Source organism: Tribolium madens, unplaced genomic scaffold (assembly GCF_015345945.1).
Source record: "Tribolium madens isolate multiple individuals breed KSU strain unplaced genomic scaffold, Tmad_KSU_1.1 Scaffold_7;HRSCAF=85;Tcas5.2_LG10, whole genome shotgun sequence".
Classification (NCBI taxonomy): Eukaryota; Metazoa; Arthropoda; class Insecta; order Coleoptera; family Tenebrionidae; genus Tribolium; species Tribolium madens.
The window spans coordinates 5,232,045-5,251,331 of record NW_025401050.1 but is presented as its reverse complement, the minus strand read 5'-3'; the positions used below and the strand labels follow the sequence as shown (position 1 = coordinate 5,251,331).

Below are 19,287 nucleotides of genomic sequence, written 5' to 3'. Positions count from 1 at the left end.
TTAGAGACAACAATGAAACTATTTTTACAATTGCTCTCATTTCACCGAATTTGTAACACGTCAATTGTTACACAAGCACCAAATAAAAATTTGATTTTGATTATCTCTACTTTTTATCTTGTTTATTGAGATAATAAACATGTGCATGCAAACTTTGCGTCAACATTGATGTATTTTAAATAAAACTAAAGAATATCAAACTAGTGATTTAAATTTTGTTTCGTTGGCTTCGCTGACTTATCAGTGACAGTTTAGTGTTCCCGCCACAAGTAAATAAATAAATGTTACTTCATTGATGTTAGTTAATTGTGCAAAATAACTTTAATAATGTCATTAACACATCCAGTGGAAGCGTTAAATTTAGGTAACGGTGTTTTTTTACTGTGTTGTATGAATTTTTTACTTACATAACCCCACTTCCAGATTTCAAACAACAGCGTTTGTTTGTGAATTTTTTCAACAGTTTACCTGAGGTACGTATAAAAAGCGTGATTTTTCTATACATGTATTCGATTCAGATCAAAATTACAATAAATTAAGTCTAATTTTCTTAACCTATCTTATTCTTAATACTTGTCCCGAGTCGGGACCACCAACCGGGCTTTTTCGTTGTTATTGCTGTATTATCATCTACTTGTTGCACTTCGCTGGCCACTTGGGGCTCCACCGGTTCGATGTCCCTCACTGTTTGTGTCTCATCTACTTGTTGCACTTCGCTGGCCACTTGGGGCTCCACCGGTTCGATGTCCCTCACTGTTTGTGTCTCTTGGTTTGGAATTGTGTCCACTTGGGCMTCATGGGGGCCCAATTGTCGAGTAGTACCAACTTGTATTTGATGACCATCATAGTCAGCATAGACCGGTTGGGGGGAGTAGTTCATAGTGCCAATATTTTGGTTTTGGTCTTTTTGTGATTCTCTCCTAAGGAGATCGATGAGATGTTGAGACTCTTGTTGGGCTTGAGTTAGTCTTTTTTGGTCGGGGCGAAGTCCTAGTGCTTTGTTCTGGGCCGTTGGGGGGGTTGTTGGAGCTTCGGGTTGAATTTCTTGTGTCAAATCTTGACTTTGTTGTGTCAAATCCTGACTTTGTTGTGTCAAATCTTGACTTTGTTGTGTCAAATCTTGACTTTGTTGTGTTAAATCTTGACTTTGTTGTGTCAAATCTTTAGGAATTTTATTTGATGAAAGCTGTGGCTCGATGGGTTGATTGATGTTTTCAACTTGTGTCAAATCTTGACTTTGTTGCGCAGTGGCGAATTGTGACAGCGGTTGGTAGATTTCCGGCGGACCCACAATTGGTTGGCCAAAATTTTGTGTTTGTTGTGTCAAATCCTGACTTTGTTGTGTCAAATCTTGACTTTGTTGTGTCATATCTTGACTTTGCGGTCGTGACGTTTGTTGTAKATAGTTTGGTTTATTTAGATTTTCGTAATATTGTATTCTTTGTCCGACTCCATTGTCAAAATTCCGTCTCTGAGGACGCCAACTATATGTCGATGTGTATGTAGGATCAACTGCTCTGTACACATTTTGTCTTTCTTGACGTTGGATAAAAGGTTCACTGTTTTGTGTAAAATCTTGACTTTGTTGTTCATAACGTGATGTTGGTTTGTAGGTTGATCTGAAATGTGCAGGATCACGTGGCCTATACACATTTCGTTCTTGTGGCAGTGGAATTAGAGGTTCGCTGTTTTGTGTCAAATCCTGACTGTGTTGTGTCAAATCTTGACTTTGTAGAGGCTCGGTATCTACTGGTGACTGCTGATAAGAATCTGGTGGGCCGATATCTACCTGATCTTGACTCTGCTGTGTCAAATCTTGACTTTGTGGTTCATAACGTGATATTGGTTTGTAGGTTGATCTGAAATGTGCAGGATCACGTGACCTATACACATTTTGTTCTTGTGGTAGTGGAATTAGAGGTTCGGTGTTTTGTGTCAAATCCTGACTTTGTTGTGTTAAATCTTGACCTTGTAGAGGCTCGGTATCTACTACTGATTGCTGATAAGAATCTGGTGGGCCGATATCTACCTGATCTTGACTCTGCTGTGTCAAATCTTGACTCTGTTGTGTCAAATCTTGACTTTGTTGTGTCAAATATTGATTTCGAGGTGCATTTGGTATTTGTTGATAAGCCGATTGTTGTGTCAAATCGTGAGTTGGTGAAACATATTCAACTTGGTGATACATAACCCTGACTGGTTTTTGATAGACACCCGGACCAGTTTGACTGTAAAGTTTTGGTTTTCCAGGTTGTGTCAAATCTTGAGTGGGTGGAACATATTCAACTTGTTGGTACATAACCGGGACTGGTTTTTGATAGACAGTCGGACTAATTTGACTGTAAAATTTTGGTTTTTCAGTTTGTGTCAAATCTTCAGATTGTTGAGTCAAATCTTGGCTCGGTTGGACATAGTCAACTTGATATTGTGGCATGGGATTTTGATAAATGCTTGGCCCAAATTGACTGTTATATTTTGGTTGTGCCAAATCTTGAGTTTGTTGTGTCAAATCTTGACTTGGACGAACATATCTCGCATGATAATGAGATACCGGATCTTGAGAAATGCTCGGCCCAAGTTGACTGTAATATTTTGGTTGTGTCAAATCTTGCGTTTGCTGTGTCAAATCTTGTTTCGGACGAATAAATCCAACGTTATCTTGACTTGGATGGTAATATTCAGCTTGATAATTTGGCACCGGCTTTTGCGAAACGCTCGGACCGTTTTGACTAACATACCTAGGTGATTCAGGTTGTGTCAAATCTTGACTTTGCTGTGTCAAATCTTGAGTTGGACGAATAAATCCAGAGTAATAGTTTGGCACAGGTTTCTGCGAAATACTCGGACCGATTTGAGTATGATATTTAGGTTGTGTCAAATCTTGAGTTTGTTGTGTCAAATCTTGACTTTGAGGTTCGCCAAAAACGTCTTCAGTTCTTTGAGGCGCTTGGTTTTGACTATAACTGTTAGGTTTCTCTAAATCGTCTAGAGTTTTAACTTGCTGTGTCAAATCTTGTCTTTGTTGTGTCAAATCTTGACTTTGTGTCAAAGCTCTAATAGGTGCTGGCTTTTGACCATAAATGCCTGGTTTTCTTAAATCGTTTTGTGTTTGAACTTGCTGTGTTAAATCTTCAGTTTTTTGTGACAAATCTTCATCCTGAGCCATTTCTTGACTTTGGTGTGTCAAATTTTCCGTCTGTTGTGTCAAATCTTGAGTTTGTTGAGTCAAATCTTGACTCTGTTGTGTCAAATCTTCAGTTTGTTGTGTCAAATCTTCAGTTTGTTGTGTCAAATCTTCCGTCTGTTGTGTCAGATCTTCATTCTGCTGTGTCAAAGCACCCCTTTTTGTCCGTTGAGTTCCCGGATCATCCCCCATCATGCAATCTTCCCCCACCAAATCGCTGGAGGTGCCATATTGTCTATACAAATTGGCATCGAACCCTCTAACTGGCCTATAATTATGACTATTTGAACTACTCCTCGATGAACTACTCCATGAGCTGTATTGACTATAGGACTGTTGCAACCCTTGTTGCAACTGTCTCATCAAATCATGCTGTAGTTGATTTCGCATTGCAGCCAGCTGTGAATCATGTACACCAATTTGATACTGTTGCGCATTCAATTGTTCCATCTGCCGTGTCAAATTTCTATTCAGCTCAGCTGAGAGTTGTTCGAGCGCCCTCTGGTAGTGCGCTTGTGAACTAACTCCTCCTGAGTACATCGCCTGAGAGTACGATTGACGCATCAGCGCCTCCTGTAATTGTCGCGAAAGTTGCTCTTGCATTTGTCTTTGTAAATTTCCAACGTCGACTTGATGCACTTGATTGGCAGGATAAAATACATGGTTCGCTGGGATTGGTTGATATATTTGATGAGTTTGGAAAAATCGCTCTCTCTGTCGGTTGAAATCACGATTGAGTTTTGTGATCAAGTTGGCTTCGATTTGCCTCCTCAAATTCTCAATATCCTCAACGCTGTATTTTGAGGCATAATTTGAGTAGCCGTACGCGCGCTTGATTTGGTCGTCGAAATGGAAGGTTATGTTGGCGCGAAGTTCGTCTTGGAGGTGGGCCAAAATAGCATCGTAGTTGATTGAGGGGTTTTGGTAGCTGTTTTCGGCAAAGTAGCGTTTTTGAGTGTCTTCAAGAATTTTATTGAGGATTTCGTTGAGTTCGGTTTGGACTCGGGTGGCGACGGTGGTGATCGAATCGGGTTTGGCCAAAACCGGATTTGGGTGGGGTGGAGGGTAGGGGTGGTAGACCGGTGGGCGTGCTTGTAACGCCCCCGGATACTCCCCCCCGTTGACGCGATAGGTGTTTCTTTGCGTGTGGGTGTGGACTTCTGTTCTGTAGTAGGTTTGGACTTGTTGTTCAAGATGGCGAATGAGATTCTCCTCCATTTGTCGTGTCAAATCGGCTAATTCTTGATTGTTGTAATTGGCTGTTGGTTGTAAACGCCCATTTTGGATACTGTAAGAATACGCCCCTCGGATACCTTGGTTACCATATTGCATCTTTAAGGCTTCTTGTAGTCTCATTGTGACATTCCGGCGAAGCTCCTCTTCGAGGACACGCCTATCAGTGTCAATCTGCGCTTGTGTAATGCCGCCATAGGCCATAGCGCGTTGGGCGTGGTCATAGACCGCTTGTTGTAGCTCCGCCTCCATTTCGCGTTGCAGACTTTCCGTCACTTGTCTCAAATTTGATGTTACGCCATAGTTGTGCACTGGTGTCATCATACCGTAAGCCCCGCCTTCGAACGGCTCGTTCATTCGGTACCGGTTTTGGGCGTGGAGTTGGCCGAAAGAGGAGGTGCGATCCGTACCAATGCGATATCCGTGTTGCATTTTCGGGTTAACGTATTCGCTGTGTTGACTGTGGGCGTTGACACGTGGGCGTAACCGCCCCTCCAAGTCGCCATCTTTCGAGTAGAAACCTTCGTCTTCGTTGTGGTGCTGGAGTTCGTGGTTTTTGTAGCTCGAGGAGGAAGTTTGGTAGTTGTATTCTTGGTGGTAGTACCCGTTGGCGAGAATAGGGCTTATGAGGGTGCAGAGGAGGAGCACCGAGGTCATTTCCTGAAAGTTGAGACGGTGAAGGTTGGGCTTGACGTCAGGGGGCGGAGGTTATCGCAAAGATAAATCCAAATTTGTTTATTATTGAAATTTTTAACAAAAACTTGAGGAAAGAAACCATTTTAATGTCTGCCATTAAAAAAATTAACTCAAAAACAAAAAGAAAAATTTCAAAAATTGGTACCACAGGTGGTACCAAAATTTAGGGCTTTTCATGAGTAAAAAAGTCTTCTTCAATGTTTCATGAAGGTAGTACCAACTTAAAGATTGGTTAAGAATACGAATAAAATATCTATGAATTCAAAAAAAAATAAAAATTTATTAAAAAAAATGGAAGTTTTAATTAAATTTTTGATATTTTTGCTATGGATGGTACTGTAATACTTCTGCCTTGATTTTAACAAGAATATACGTATCTTGAAGTTCAACAAAAACAAGGAAACTATGGTGGTAGTGATCAGAAATTTGGTATAACACTTGCGATTTTTTAGGAAAATACAGGAAAGTGGTACTCCTGTGTAAAATATAATTGATTTTTTTTTAAATAATGTCAACTACAGTAGTACCCACCAATTAATACAATAAAAAAATTTTAAAAATCTACCTTGGGGGCAAAATAATAAAAAACTTACTTGTGCTTTTTGTTCTACTTTTCTGTCACAAAAATCCTCTAAACCCAATAACTTGCCTGTTTTTGCATAAACTGATTCCCTCAAGACCTCCACCATTCATATATAGGCTAATATGTTATCACAGACATGACCCCCCATCATTATCAATTGACTCTAATTCGAATTAGTGAAAATTGGAAATAATCGATGATAAAATTCCAATCAAACTAATTCACAAAATTTTCAAACACGAAATTTACTCAAAACACAAATAAAAACATTTCGCAAATTTCCAAGTTTTATAATCAGCATAAAAGAATCAAAACGGGCCATGAATAAGTATGACACAAGTGGGTTATCACGCATCCAAAGGTTGCTAATAAAAATCTGTTTGTTATTTTTACCGAGTTTTTGATTTTTATTTTACATTTTTGGGACACGTGATTCGAACATTTTGATTATTTTGACTTTTTTTTTGATTTTTGAAGAAATAATCAGATTGTTATCGTTGTTATTATTTAGAAAAATGTGTCAAGTACGCATTAGTGCACTGTTTATGTCCGATAAACCCATGCATTCTTCGAAATGTTATCTCTTCTTAGAAAAAATGCAGAAACCGACTTCCACTTCACGTTCCTTTTTTTCACTGTTCTCATTTGTTGTTTGTTCTACTTTTTATGATACTTTTTTTTTTAGTTACGCTTCACTCTTTATTTTCCTCAATTTTTTTTCTTCTGCTATTTACAATTCTTCGTTTTATCTGCTTTCGCATGTTCCAAGCTTATTTTATTTTATTTCTTTACTTTTGTTCCTTTTTCTGCTTCTTTCACTTTTGCTTCCGATTTTTTTTTCGCTTTTTATCGTTACTTCTGGTTTATTTTTTCTTTATATGTTTTTTTGTTGAATTCTATTTTCTTTTCTATGTACTAGATTTTTGATTTTTACGCTTTTTCTAGTTTTCAGTCGTTTCTGTTTTTGTGAATTTTTACTTTGTCTATATTTTTTGATTTTTTACTTTTCCATTTTATTTTGCTACTCTTGTTCTTTTTTAATAGTTGTAATTTAGTCCTGTTTCATTGCTCTTTTCTGTTTTTATTATTATTTCATTTACGTTTATTGCTTGTTCTCTTTTATTTTGTTACACATTTTCTAAGTAATATCTTTGTTAATTTTTTCTTTCTATTTTTCTTTGTTTTTGATTTTTTAATTTTTTTACAACTTTTTAGGACTAATTTTTTCTCTCTTTTTGCTTTTGCCTTTCCAATATTTACATAACATTTTATATTTCTTAAAAACATTGCAGAAACCGACTCCCACATTAGGTTTTTCCTTTTTTCTATTGTCCTTATTTGTTTTTTGTTACTTTTTTCTTTTTAGCTATTATGACACCATTTTTGTTCTTAAGTGTTTTTTTTTGTTTTTTAGTACTCTAAGTTGTAATTTTATTAGTTACGCTTTTTCTTTTTATTTACTTCAATTTTTCTTTCTTTTACTATTTACCTATAGATTTTTTTTTCTTTTTTATGTTGTCGTTTTATCAGCTTTAAGCTTATTTTTTATTTCTTTACTTTTCCCTTTCTTTCTTCTTCTCACTTTGGCTATTTTCACGTTTCTACTCATGTTTTACATTTACTTTTAGTTGATTTCTTCTTTTGGTCTTGTTAAACTCTGTTTTGTCTACTATGCACTAGGTTTTCGATTTTTGGCGCTTTTTCCTMTTTCCTTTTTGTTACTTTTATCTTTATTTTCGTCTTCTTTTTATTATCTTCTTTGTTTTTCTTTTAGTTATCTTTGTTCTACGTATATACTTATTTTTTACTTTTTCATTTTCTATTGCTGTTTTTGTTCTTTTATCCTAGTTTCTATTTATTCTTCTTGTTTCATTATCATTATTGTTTCTACAACTTTTTAATTTTTTTTCTGTTTTAATCCGTTATAAACGCATTTTATTTTATTTTGCTTTTACCTTTTTTCAATTTTAACTTAATTTGACGTTTTTGAAAAACTAGCAGAAAACGACTTCTACTTTACGTTTCTTCAGACTTGACGATTTTCTACTTTTTCAATTCTTATTCGTTTTTTTTTTTGTTGCTTCACAATTTTTGTAATTTTGTAGAAATTTTATTAATTAGATATGCTTTTTCTCTTTTTTTCTTATTACCTTGTAGTTGTTTTCTTCTGTTCACTCTTTTAGTGCTCTAAATTGTTTTTTGTGTTTTTTTATGTTATTTCTTCTTCAATTTTATAACATCTTGCAGAAACCGTCTTCGACTTTGCGTTTCTTCCACCATGGCGATTTCTACACCCTCCACGATTCCGACGCCACCTCCGCCTCCACTTTCACCGGCAACATCATCAAATTCATGGGGGACGACCCCAAACTCTCCTACATTGTCCTCCGAAAACCCCAATTTGAGAACTACATCCGGGAGTTGCTCCTCGTGAGGCAATACCGCGTCGAGGTCTACGTCAAATCCGCCCCGAACAAGGTCAACGACTGGACTCTGGAATACAAAGGCTCCCCCGGGAACCTCTCCCCCTTCGAGGAAATCCTCTTCGAGAATGCCTCTATAACCTTCAGTAACTACGTCATGGGGGTGAAACCACTCAAAGGGCGGATTATAGCAGTCGCAGGTGTGAATTCAACCGAATTGAAGATTCAAGTGTGTGAATTCAGTGATAATGAGTGTTTCACCGAATTAGAGGCCTTGATTGCGCAAGTGGGCCCACGGGAATGTGTCATTCCACAGGGGGAATCCCCCGATTTGCTAGAATTGAAAAAAGTACTAGAACGGAACAGTGTTTTAGTTGCTAGGGCGAAAAAGTCCGATTTTGGGACCGAAAACGTGGTCCAGGACCTGGATAGACTCCTCTACTTTGCTGAAGGACAACAAAGGAGTTGTCTCAGTTGTCCTGAAACCCACAACAAGGAGGCCTTGACTTGCCTGAATGCCGTCATCAAATTCCTCAATTTGATTGGAGATGAGCAAAATTTCAACCAATTCAAACTTAGCACTCTTGATATTCATCGATATGTCCGTTTGGACAATGCTGCACTTTACTCTCTTAATATCCTCCCTCCATTGGGGGTGGTCACGATTGATGACCCTCTTATACCTCAAAAAAGTAAAAATTTCAGTTTGAGGGGGATTCTAGACCATTGTGTGACCAATCAAGGTCACCGACTACTCGAAACCTGGATCAAGCAACCATTGAAAGACCTCAATTTGATCAAAGAGCGTCATGATATAGTTGAAATTTTCGTGAAAACTCCTCAATTGAGGCAAAGTTTGCAAAGTGAGGTTTTGACTCGTTTACCTGACCTCCTCCTCCTCTCCAAGAAACTATCAAGTAAGCGAGCGTCTCTCCAAGACTGCTATAAGGTGTATCAAGTCGTCGCGGCTGTTCCCCTCCTCCTCAAAAGCCTGAAAGAAGTTGATAATCCGGTCCTCAAATCGGTGGTCATCCACCCGATTGAGGAACTTCGGAATGACCTCGAGAGGTACCAAGCCATGATTGAGGAGTTACTAGATTTGGATCTAGTCGACCGGGGGGAGTTTCTAGTCAAGCGTAGTTACAGTCCTCAATTGGAGGAAATCTACACCAGGAAACTTAAAATTGAGGAAAAAATGCAGAAATTGTTGCGTTCAGCCGCCTCTGATTTGGGTTTTGATGAGGAGAAAACAATCAAGTTGGAGTATACCGACCAACACCGGTACTTTTTTCGCGTGACCTTGAAAGAGGAACCGGCTTTGAGGTCAAATTCACGTTACAAGGTCATCGATGCGGTCAAAGGTGGCGTTAGATTCACTTGTGATAAGTTGGGCGAGCTTAATGATGATTATGCCGAGGCACAAGCCGAGTATTGTGAGCAACAAAAGTCTATAATTTCGGAAATTTTCGATGTCGCAGCCGGCTATGGCGATTGTTTGAGGACCTTGAACATGTACATAGCCATGGTTGATGRTTTGGTGTCATTTGCTAACGTTGCAGTGTGGGCACGTGTGCCCTATACTCGTCCTAAAATGTTCGAGTCTGCGCAAAGGAACCTCAAATTGTTCAAAGTGCGACATCCGTGTATCGAACAACAGGAACATGTGTCTTTTATACCAAACAGTGTCGAGTTTGACTCAAATCAAACCTTGCACATCATCACGGGTCCCAACATGTGTGGTAAAAGTACCTACATTCGGAGTATTGGGGTTTGTGTACTTATGGCCCAAATCGGGTCTTTTGTTCCTTGCAATTACGCCGAAATACCAATAGTTGACGCGATTTTGGCACGAGTTGGCGCTGAGGATTGCCAACTTAAGGGTTTGAGCACCTTTATGGTCGAAATGATCGAAACTGCGACGATTATCAAGAGTGCCACGCCGAATTCGCTTGTTATTATTGACGAATTGGGGAGGGGAACATCCACCTATGATGGGTGTGGCTTAGCCTTCGCCATCGCTGAGTGAGTCCCCTACTTTATTATTTTTATTTTTTATATTCGTATTTTTTTTATTTTTCGTACATTTTTAAAAWTTTTTTTGTTTCTTTCTTATTATTTTTTGATTTTTTTTTACTAATTTTGTAATATTCTGTTTCTTAGTTTTTATTATTTTATATTTTTTAGGGCTCTAAAATATTTTCCATTATTTTTGAATAACTTTTTCTTCTCTCTTCAGTTCTTTTGTTTCACTTCATTTATACTTTCTTCATTTTTCTTCTCCCATGTCCTCAGATGCTTGTATTTACATACTATTATTTTGACTATGTATTTTTTTATTTATTAATTTTTACTCTTTTATTTCCTTTTTAATTCTTCCCATTTTGCTGTTTTTACGGTTTTTTACTTACGTTTTACTAATTTATTATGAATTAAATGTCTGCTTTATTTTCCAGTTTTGTTTTCAAAAATTTTTATGTTTTTTGCAACAGATTTTTTATTTGTTGTATATGTATATTTTTTTTTTATACATTTTCTTAATTTTTTTCTTTCTTTTCTTTTTTATTAATTTCTTGTTCTATTTTTAATTTTTATTTTTTATATAGTGTTTTTATTTATTTTTTTATATTTTTTATATTTTTATACATTTTCTAGAATTTTATTTTTTTATTATTTTTTCAAGCCTGTTTTTTAGTTTCTTATTATTTTATATTTTATAAGGTTATTCAAATACCTATTTTCTATTATTTTTGAATAATTTTTTCTTCAGCCCTTTTCCTTCAATTTGTTTATACTTTGTCAATTTTTATTTTTCCATGTCTTGTTTTTATATACTTCTACTATTATTTATGTATGTATTTTTCATTCATTAAAGTTTTACCCTTTTTTATTTGGTTTTCAATTTTTTAGATTTTATTTTTATTTTTTTTCATTTGGCTGAATTTATGGGTTTTTACTTCATTTTCACTAATTTATTATGAATTAAATGCTTTATTTTCCAGTTTTGTTTCAAAATTTTTGTGTTTTTTGCTTCTGATTTTTTATTTTTAATAAGTATATTTTTTGTTTTTTTTATATATTATACATTTTCTTAAATTTTTTCTTTCTTTTCTTTTTTTTAATTTTTTTGTATTTTTAGTGTTTATTTTTTATATTGGCATTTTTTATTTTTTTTTATTTTTTTATACATCTTGATTTTATTTTATTATTTTTTTTTGTTGTTGGTTTTAATTTATATGTATTTTATGTTTATTAACTTTTTATTTATTTTTTTTGAAAAAAACTAGGTTTTTGGCCAAAGAAGTGGGTTGTTTCGCCCTATTTGCCACTCACTTCCACGAGATTACGCGTCTGGCCGAGATGCACCCCTGTGTGAGGAATAAGCACGTGACCGCCGTCACGACCGATAACACCATTACGCCCCTTTATCAGGTCAGGGATGGGGAGTGTGATAACAGTTATGGGGTGCATTGTGCGACGATGGTTGAGTTTCCTGATGATGTGATACAGGTTTGGGGTTTTTCTTGTGTGTTGTTTTTTGGGTTGATTTGGGTTTTAGTCAGCGATTGAGCATCAGGAGAAGATGGAGCACTCGGCGGGGATGCAGTTTGTGAAGGATTTTGAGCAGGTTTTGAAACGACAAGTCGTTATAGAAGGGGATAAGATAATTGAAGATGCGTTAGAGAAGGTGAAGAATTTGGAGGTGGGGAAGTTGTCTGATGAAGATTTGGTCAAGGAAATTGGGAAATTAAAAGAGGAAGTTGAAGGTTATGGGAATTTGTTTGTGAAAGGATTGCTGACTGTTTAGTTTTTTCAATAAAATTTTTTGAATCTGTTTTGTGTTTTTTTTTTTTCGTTTTACCTATCTTGGCTTCCATTTTTTACTGTTTTTTTATTTTTTATTTTCCAAAAACTTTTTTTTTTAAATTGATAGATTGTGTACAAAATGGCCCCCCGAGAAACTTATATTTGTGAAAAAAGAGCAGAATTTTTCAAAAATATAGAAACTAAAAATTAAGGAATTGTTAGTCTCAGGACAAACTTTCTTCATTTTCTTCAAACCTGTTGGACTTATTTCAATAAAATTGGGTGACCAACGTAAAATGACCTGCAGAATCCAAATCTGCAAGAGTTATCTCGCTACGACTTACGGTTTGGAAGCTATCGTCAAAAATTTGATGCATTTTACAAATCAACAATTTTTTGATTTTTTTTTCCTTTTCAAAAAATTGTAGTTTTTGGGAAATAGGCGAATTGGCTGCAAAATAATATGAAAAACCTCAATTCATAAAAAAGTACAATTTTTTTTTTTATTTAGAGGCCAAAGGCAAATAAAGCATTTGGTCTAGTGTTAGTCTTAGTCAAGACAAACTTTATTCATTTCCTTCAGACTTGTTGGAGTTATTTCAATAAAATTGAGTGATTATAACGTAAAATGAGCTGCAGAATCCAAATCTGTAAGAATTATGTCGCTACGACTTACGGTTTGGAAAATATCGTCAAATGTTTGATCCTAACGTGCATTTTACTCAAACCAACGTTTTTTTTTTTCTTCCTTTTCCAAAAAATCGTAGAGTTCTTGGAAAACAGACGAATTGGATGTAAAATAACATAAATAAATTCAAATTTGTAAAAAAAGATTTTTCAAAAATGTAGAGGCCAAAGGCAAATTTTCTTCATTTTCTTCAGATCTGTTGGAATTATTTTCAATTTGTTTTTCTTCATTTTTTACGTTTCCTACATATTTGTACAGGATTTGTTATCTTTTTCTGGTTTTTGGTTTGCTCAGTTTTTTTTGTAGCTTCTATTTTGAATATAATTTTTTATTTGGTTTCTTATGTAACTTTCTGTTTTTTTATTACATCTATCCTTTCTGTTCTCTTTTCTCTCATCTTTTCTTCATGATCACTTATTTTTTTCTATTTTTATACTTTTTAGAATTTGGCGACGTTTTTTTGTGCGTTTCATGTAAAATTTTTGCCTTTTGTTCTCATCTAAATACTTTTTTTACGTTTCTTAAAACTTTGACTTTCAAACTTTTGTTCCTTCTTTTACCTTTTTGATTATACACACTTAACTTTGTTTTTTCATTTTTTCAACGTTTCTACTTTTCTTGATTTTCTTGTAATTTTAAGTTTATTTTTGTTTTTTGTTGTTTAATTTTCTTGTCTCTTTCTTGTTTTTCATTATTACAACTTTTCATCTGTTTGTACTTTCTGCTTTTATTACGAGTATCTTTATTTTTCAGGCTTCTGTTTCTTAGTTTTTTATTATTTTATATTTTTAAGGTCTTCCAAATATTTTCAATTTTTTTTAATAATCTTATTTTAACTATGTATTTTTTACTTATTAAACTTTTACTTTTTTTATTTGCTGTTTTTACGGTTTTTACTGACAAATTTYTTTTGAATTAAATGCTTTATTTTTCAGTTTTGTTTCTCAAAATTGTTTTGCATGTGATTTTTTTTGTTTTTACGTATTTTGTGTAGTTTTTTATATTATTGAACTTGTTTTTTATGTTTTTTTTACCTTTGACTTTTACATGTTCTAAAGGATGTTTTTCCTTTTTTTTTTTGATTTTGCTTCCATCTCTGTTTTTTCTTTTTGTCACGCATACCTGTTTCTTTATTTTGTCTCTATTTTTATTTTTATACAACTTTAATTTCTACTTTTTCAACTCTTATGTTTTGTATTTTTGTCTTCTAGTCATTCTTATTCTTTTGAATTTTTCCTTTTGCTTTTTTTTAATTTTATTACTTTTGATTTTTTTTATTTTGATTTTTTTTACTATTTATGCTGTTTTTTTAAATGTTAGTCTCATTTTTTTGTAATGTTACTCAAAGAAAAAAACACAAATTGTAATCTTTTTATTGATCAAAATTTTTACTTTTCATTGCAATTCCTCTTCTTCCTCCTCAGTGGTCGGCGCAATCACCTTCTCCACCTGTTCCAACTCAATCGCCGACTGTCTCTCCCTCGAAGCCCTCTTCAACGCTAACATCTCCTGCCTCGCCTCCCTCATCTCCATATCCAACTCCTCCTGAGACATTACTGGAAGAATCTGAGACCGATTCATCAGCATCTCTTGCTTTTCTTCAACCAAAGGAGGAACAAAAGAGTCAATATCCGAATCCATCTCCTCCAACACAATATGGGGCTCATCTTCAGTCCCAATAGTCCTAAAAAAGACACTTTTCACCTGAATTTCACCATTTGGGGGAGCAAAACCCAATTATGATATCATTGAGGATGTCTTTGACGATTTCCTCAACGGTGGGTTCGGGGAGTTCCCCGAAAATCCTCGCCATGATGTTATCGTCATGTGAAGGGGGCTGCTCCTCCTCCAAAACTGAGACAATATCACGTGAGATGAGCTCCTCACCCCCGAAATCCACATGGGGTACCACTGTATTAAAGTCAATTCGGACRCCCTTGGACCTAGAAACAGTCATTTGGGGGATTTTTCCACAAATTGAAGGGTTGGTACTTCATGTGTTCGCTATAYTAGGACCCTTGAGACTCTTCTTCTTCAATTTCTTCATTTATTTCAACATCTTCAAGGGGTTGTTCGTTGAGTTGTCTGATTGCCCTACGTGTGTAGTACCCTTTATACGCGGCTTTAATCAAGTTGGCGGCGCGTTTGYCCTCTTCGGGGGAAACCCCCGATTTGCGGTACAGCCGAATGGCGCTTCGCGCCGCCACACGCCAGTCCACAATGCCGGACAACAACTGTGCTTCCCTCTGTTGACGCATTTTGAAAGCTCTGAATGCGTGTTGGATCACTACGGCCGCGGCATGGATTTGCCCAGAAGTGATTCCGGCGTCTTCAATAATCCGGGCGATGATCGTCTCTTCATCTTCTTTCACTACCGGAAAATTATCATTTTTTTGGGTTTTTCCCCCGACTTACGGATTCCTTTGCGTTCGCTCCACGCTTTGAAGGCCTCTTGGATGACGGTGGCGGCGGCGTCGGCCTCCGTTCGGGTCATTCCGGTGCGGTTTAGGAGGTCGACGATGGTTTCCGACACTTCGGTCATGTATTGGACGAATTTCGCCGAGATTCGGGCGTTTTCGCGTGTGATGAGGAGGGCGTCCAGGTAGTCAGCGATGAAGGTGTAGATGTCCTCGGGCTCGGAGCGGAGGACCTGGGGGCGAGAGGGTTATGGGGGTTTAAGGGGGCCGTACCGACTTCACGCGAGATGTCGCTCATGAGCTCTCGGAGACCGTCAGGGACGATGTAGATGTAGCGAGCGCAGTGGCGTTGTAGCATTGGATCCATTTTGGGATCAAATGTCAAAAATTCACGGACGGAAATTGTCAAAAACTGACATTTTTTCGAGTTGTCTGACTTATGGTTTTCACTGTTTGATTGGTAATTTAACGCCGATTTTATGGTTTTTGAATTTTGTCAGTGGGGCTATAGTCCGGTCAAAATAGACATTTCAAATAACTAAAATTCCGACAGAGCTAAATTTTGGTGGAGATCTTGGGTACACCATTAGGAATAAAGTGTCAAAAGTCCCCATCGATCCCATGTGTGCTAAAAAAGGTAAAAGGTACCCGAAATAATAACCCGGAGCGACTTTAAATAGATAATTTAAAGTAGATTGTAATGGTTTTTAGCTTTTTGCTCTAAGTATTATAGTTTCGTAGAAACACGCGTTTAACTTACATGTTTCTGGTATCAGGGCCGCGCTGGGTACCACCGACGCCTGGGTGCAGTTTACACTTTGCTGCCCCCTTGACAATACTTGAAGAACCTAAGTAATTGCAGAATAAAATAAAATGAAACACTTAATTGACAATAGTCAATAATTCTTCATTTTGTAAATAACGTTCGATACAAAAAATACATAAAATTTAAACACGAAAATTAACAAATTTAATCACTCAACCAGTCGACAATAAACAAAACAGTATATATTTTTATGTATTTTATTAAATATATTATTTTTGTAAATATACTCCAGTATTTGAAGTGGGGTGGTTATATTACTTGTTGCAATTACTTCTAACTCATCCACTAAATCTGGCGCCTTAATGTTTTTTTTTATTCCCGTCAGTTATTAGTTTTACTTGTAAATCTGTGCAATATTTTATTCGGTTTTTTTATCATAATAATTGAAAGCCTGTATGATATAAAGAAAGTTAAAAGTGTCACTATACATATTCTTTTATTAAATTGAACCTTTCATTTAACGACACAATCGCGGTATCTGAAAAATAAAAATTGACTTTAAATTTTTTTTCGGAATCTCAAATTGGTTCATCACCATGTAAAATTGTCTTTTTTGACCTCTTTCTAATGGTGGAAGATTCTGGAAAGCTTGGCTCAGTCTCTAACTCTGCAGCTAATTTTTGCAGTTACGAGTACTTTGTCAAATTCTCTCTCTGACCTTTTTGTTTCTAAATATTTATTTAAATTTTCTAAATGCTCTACGCATGTATGATAATAATATGTGTTTGCAATATTTTGCTAACAACATTAATTTTGGCTAAGATATCGTGCCAAATGACTGTCGAAACAGTAAATGTGAATGAAGTGATTTTTTTTGTATAGATTTTTATTGTATGGATCAAAATTGTTTACCAACTTTCCACAAATGTTGCGAAAAAAATCAAATTTATTCGCGAATGTGAACTACAGCTTTACGGCTTTGAAACCATGGTTGTTGTATTTTGTAATTACCAAACTTTTAGACAAAATCTTTGTGCCTCCCCCTTGACCTGCCACCCGGGTGCGGTGCAGCTCTGGCACCAGGGTTGGCGCGGCCCTGCCTGGTATCTTACCTTATATGGCATTTTTCTCTGGGGCGCGAGTTCTGGCGCACTCTGTATGTAAAATGTTCTGGGGAATCGATTGGCGTCAAGAAAACTGCAAAATTAGTAATAGTTTTGAAGTTATAGTCGAATTTATATTTTTGATATTTTTTATTTTATCAGAAATTTGCTCGATAACTATTTATCGTAGAACACTGACCTTTTTTGTATATGATAGAAAATTAAATTCACCAATAAGTCCGGAGTTATTGGCAACATACTGCTCCGGGTACCAAAAATCGACCAAAATCTCAACAATAATTTTTTTTAATTTTAATTTTAATATTGTACCATATAACATTTTTTACATTTACATAAAGACTTAAAAAAGTGCATAAAACATTATTGGGTCAAGTTTAAAAAATTACGAATTTTTTAAGTTGTAAAATCATAAAAATAGTCAATTTACCTTAAGTAGTAAAAACGCTTAAAATATGGGTTTCTAGACGTAAAATTACGCGCTGAACACAATGCAACAAGTTTAAATACTCTACGATGCATATTTTTTGAGATATTCAGTACTAAAATTAAGAATAAGGCTAGAAGCATAAGCCCTATATTCGATTCTGACCAAAAAAAAAAGATTCTTATAAAAAACTAGTACTAGTACTGTATTGAGCATTTTTACATTTTTCTTTATATTTAGGTTTTGGTTTTTTTCTGCATTTTTATCTGGGTCTAAATAAAACAATTAAAAATAAAACAAACGCGTTTTTATTCTCATACTCCTTTACATCAGACCAAAAATGGAAATTTTCCTGAAAAAATTCAAAAATCTGGATTTAGCCAAGTCGCGAACCTTTTCTGGACTCCCCCAACTGCCGAGTTCAACCGCTAGCGCCCTCTACTTTTGCGAAAAAATCGTCTCAAATCGCGTATTTTCCCCYTTTTCCACTCCACCACCTCATTTCCAAATTCAATCGTCGATTTTTCGCCCATAAAACGTGAAGATTAGCGTCTTTCCAGCGTGAAAAATAATTATCTTGACGTTTATGAACACGGACCGTTCATTGACATCCAAACGTCAGCTGGTTGTGAAGTGCGACAGACTGGACTACACTGGACAGAAATGGCGACTCTCTGTCCAGGTGTTCAGTATGGTTTATCATCGCAGCAAAATTTTGGTGAAAATAAAGACTTAATTTTTGTGAAACTCACGGATTCGGCTGTTCGTGCAATATACGACTTTTTAAAAAATCAGGTGAGTTTTATTAAGAATCAAGTTGCCATCGAGACGTACAATCTGTTAGATAAGTCGCCATATTCACTAAATTTTAACCTAATCCTTAATCCCTGCGATCCCTGATCCCGTCACGCGATGTCCGAGCCCGAAATCCCCGTGCCAGCACCCCAGACTCGTGCGCCACGTCGACATATTTTCTTTTTCCCCGAATTTCCCCGACGATTTTCCGGGGGTTTACCCCCGGATTCGTGTCCACTGTGAGGTCAATTTGTGGGAAAGTCGCGTCGCGAGTTTTCCGGGGATTGCGTTTCCCAACGGTTCCCGAGGCCCATTTACATACTGGCCCGACAGCCCCCCGAGGCAATCGTAATTATAAGTCGCTTTTTACATCTGACATTTGCGATTGGGCCRCCGGATTTTTCACCCGGAAACTTTACCATTGTCTAGCTCATTTTTCGTTACCTAACCGTTACAAAATTTTTGTTTTTTAATTTTATTGCGTAATTTARACACTCAAGGTCGTCTCTTTTTCCCTAATTAGTGATTTTTTCGGATACGGTTGGTACGAATGATTTTTAAATTGACCATTGGCCACGATAAATGTGTCAATTTTTGGCTAATTGGGACARGATGCGTGATTCATTTCGAATTTTGTTGAATTTTTTGTGAAAAAAACATTTTTTCGGTGATTTTTGGGAATTGTTGGTACACCTGAACAATTAAAAACTGTTTATGCAAATTAAATGTCACATTCCAGCGATTACACAAGTTTTCGGTATTCAGTAGGCCACGATTGGGATAATTTGTCAAATTTGACATTTGATGTTTATCACAGCTAACTGAGTGACTTCATGAATGAAATAACTTTTTTTATTGCTAGGAAAGTGTTTTTAATTTTACTGTAGTGATTTGATTTTTTATGAGTGGTGACACTGATTTTTTAGATTTATTTAAGCAAATTTAAAAATGAGGTGTTTACTTTTGTTTCTCATAATAGTAAAATTTTGTTTTTTTAGCTGGCATGCTTAATTATCTCATGATGAGTTAGTACGCGAATTTTTTTTATACATAGTTGGTAATAATTGATTATTAGTAAAAGAAGGCTGCTTTCAGTTTGTAGTTTGGTCGGAATGAAAAATTAACTTGATTTATGAAGTATTTTTAGTAT

The 19,287-nt window shown here is 35.9% G+C and overlaps 3 protein-coding genes across 3 annotated transcripts in view; 2 read left to right on the top strand and 1 right to left on the bottom strand.

The window, feature by feature from the left end:
• The first annotated feature begins 206 nt into the window (after positions 1 to 206).
• LOC123010087 (DNA mismatch repair protein Msh2) lies at positions 207 to 11,952 on the top strand. Its single transcript, XM_044406762.1, has 5 exons — positions 207 to 364; positions 424 to 473; positions 7,944 to 10,141; positions 11,404 to 11,626; positions 11,676 to 11,952. The coding sequence occupies exons 1-5, from the start codon at positions 328 to 330 to the stop codon at positions 11,922 to 11,924; spliced, it is 2,757 nt and encodes a 918-aa protein (XP_044262697.1). The 5' UTR covers positions 207 to 327; the 3' UTR covers positions 11,925 to 11,952.
• Positions 11,953 to 13,984: 2,032 nt separating this feature from the next.
• LOC123009953 lies at positions 13,985 to 15,479 on the bottom strand. The gene is given in 5 exon segments (XM_044406549.1): positions 13,985 to 14,295; positions 14,345 to 14,554; positions 14,604 to 14,982; positions 15,027 to 15,261; positions 15,306 to 15,479. Coding segments are annotated over 5 exon segments (1,203 nt in total). The 5' UTR covers positions 15,396 to 15,479; the 3' UTR covers positions 13,985 to 14,006.
• Positions 15,480 to 17,960: 2,481 nt separating this feature from the next.
• LOC123009960 (RNA polymerase II elongation factor Ell) overlaps positions 17,961 to 19,287 on the top strand; it is a 24,569-nt gene continuing 23,242 nt past the window's right edge. Inside the window, exon 1 of the mRNA XM_044406557.1 lies at positions 17,961 to 18,137. Within this exon, the coding sequence (XP_044262492.1) occupies positions 18,006 to 18,137 (132 nt within the window). The 5' untranslated portion in view covers positions 17,961 to 18,005. The remainder of the gene's footprint in view (positions 18,138 to 19,287) is intronic.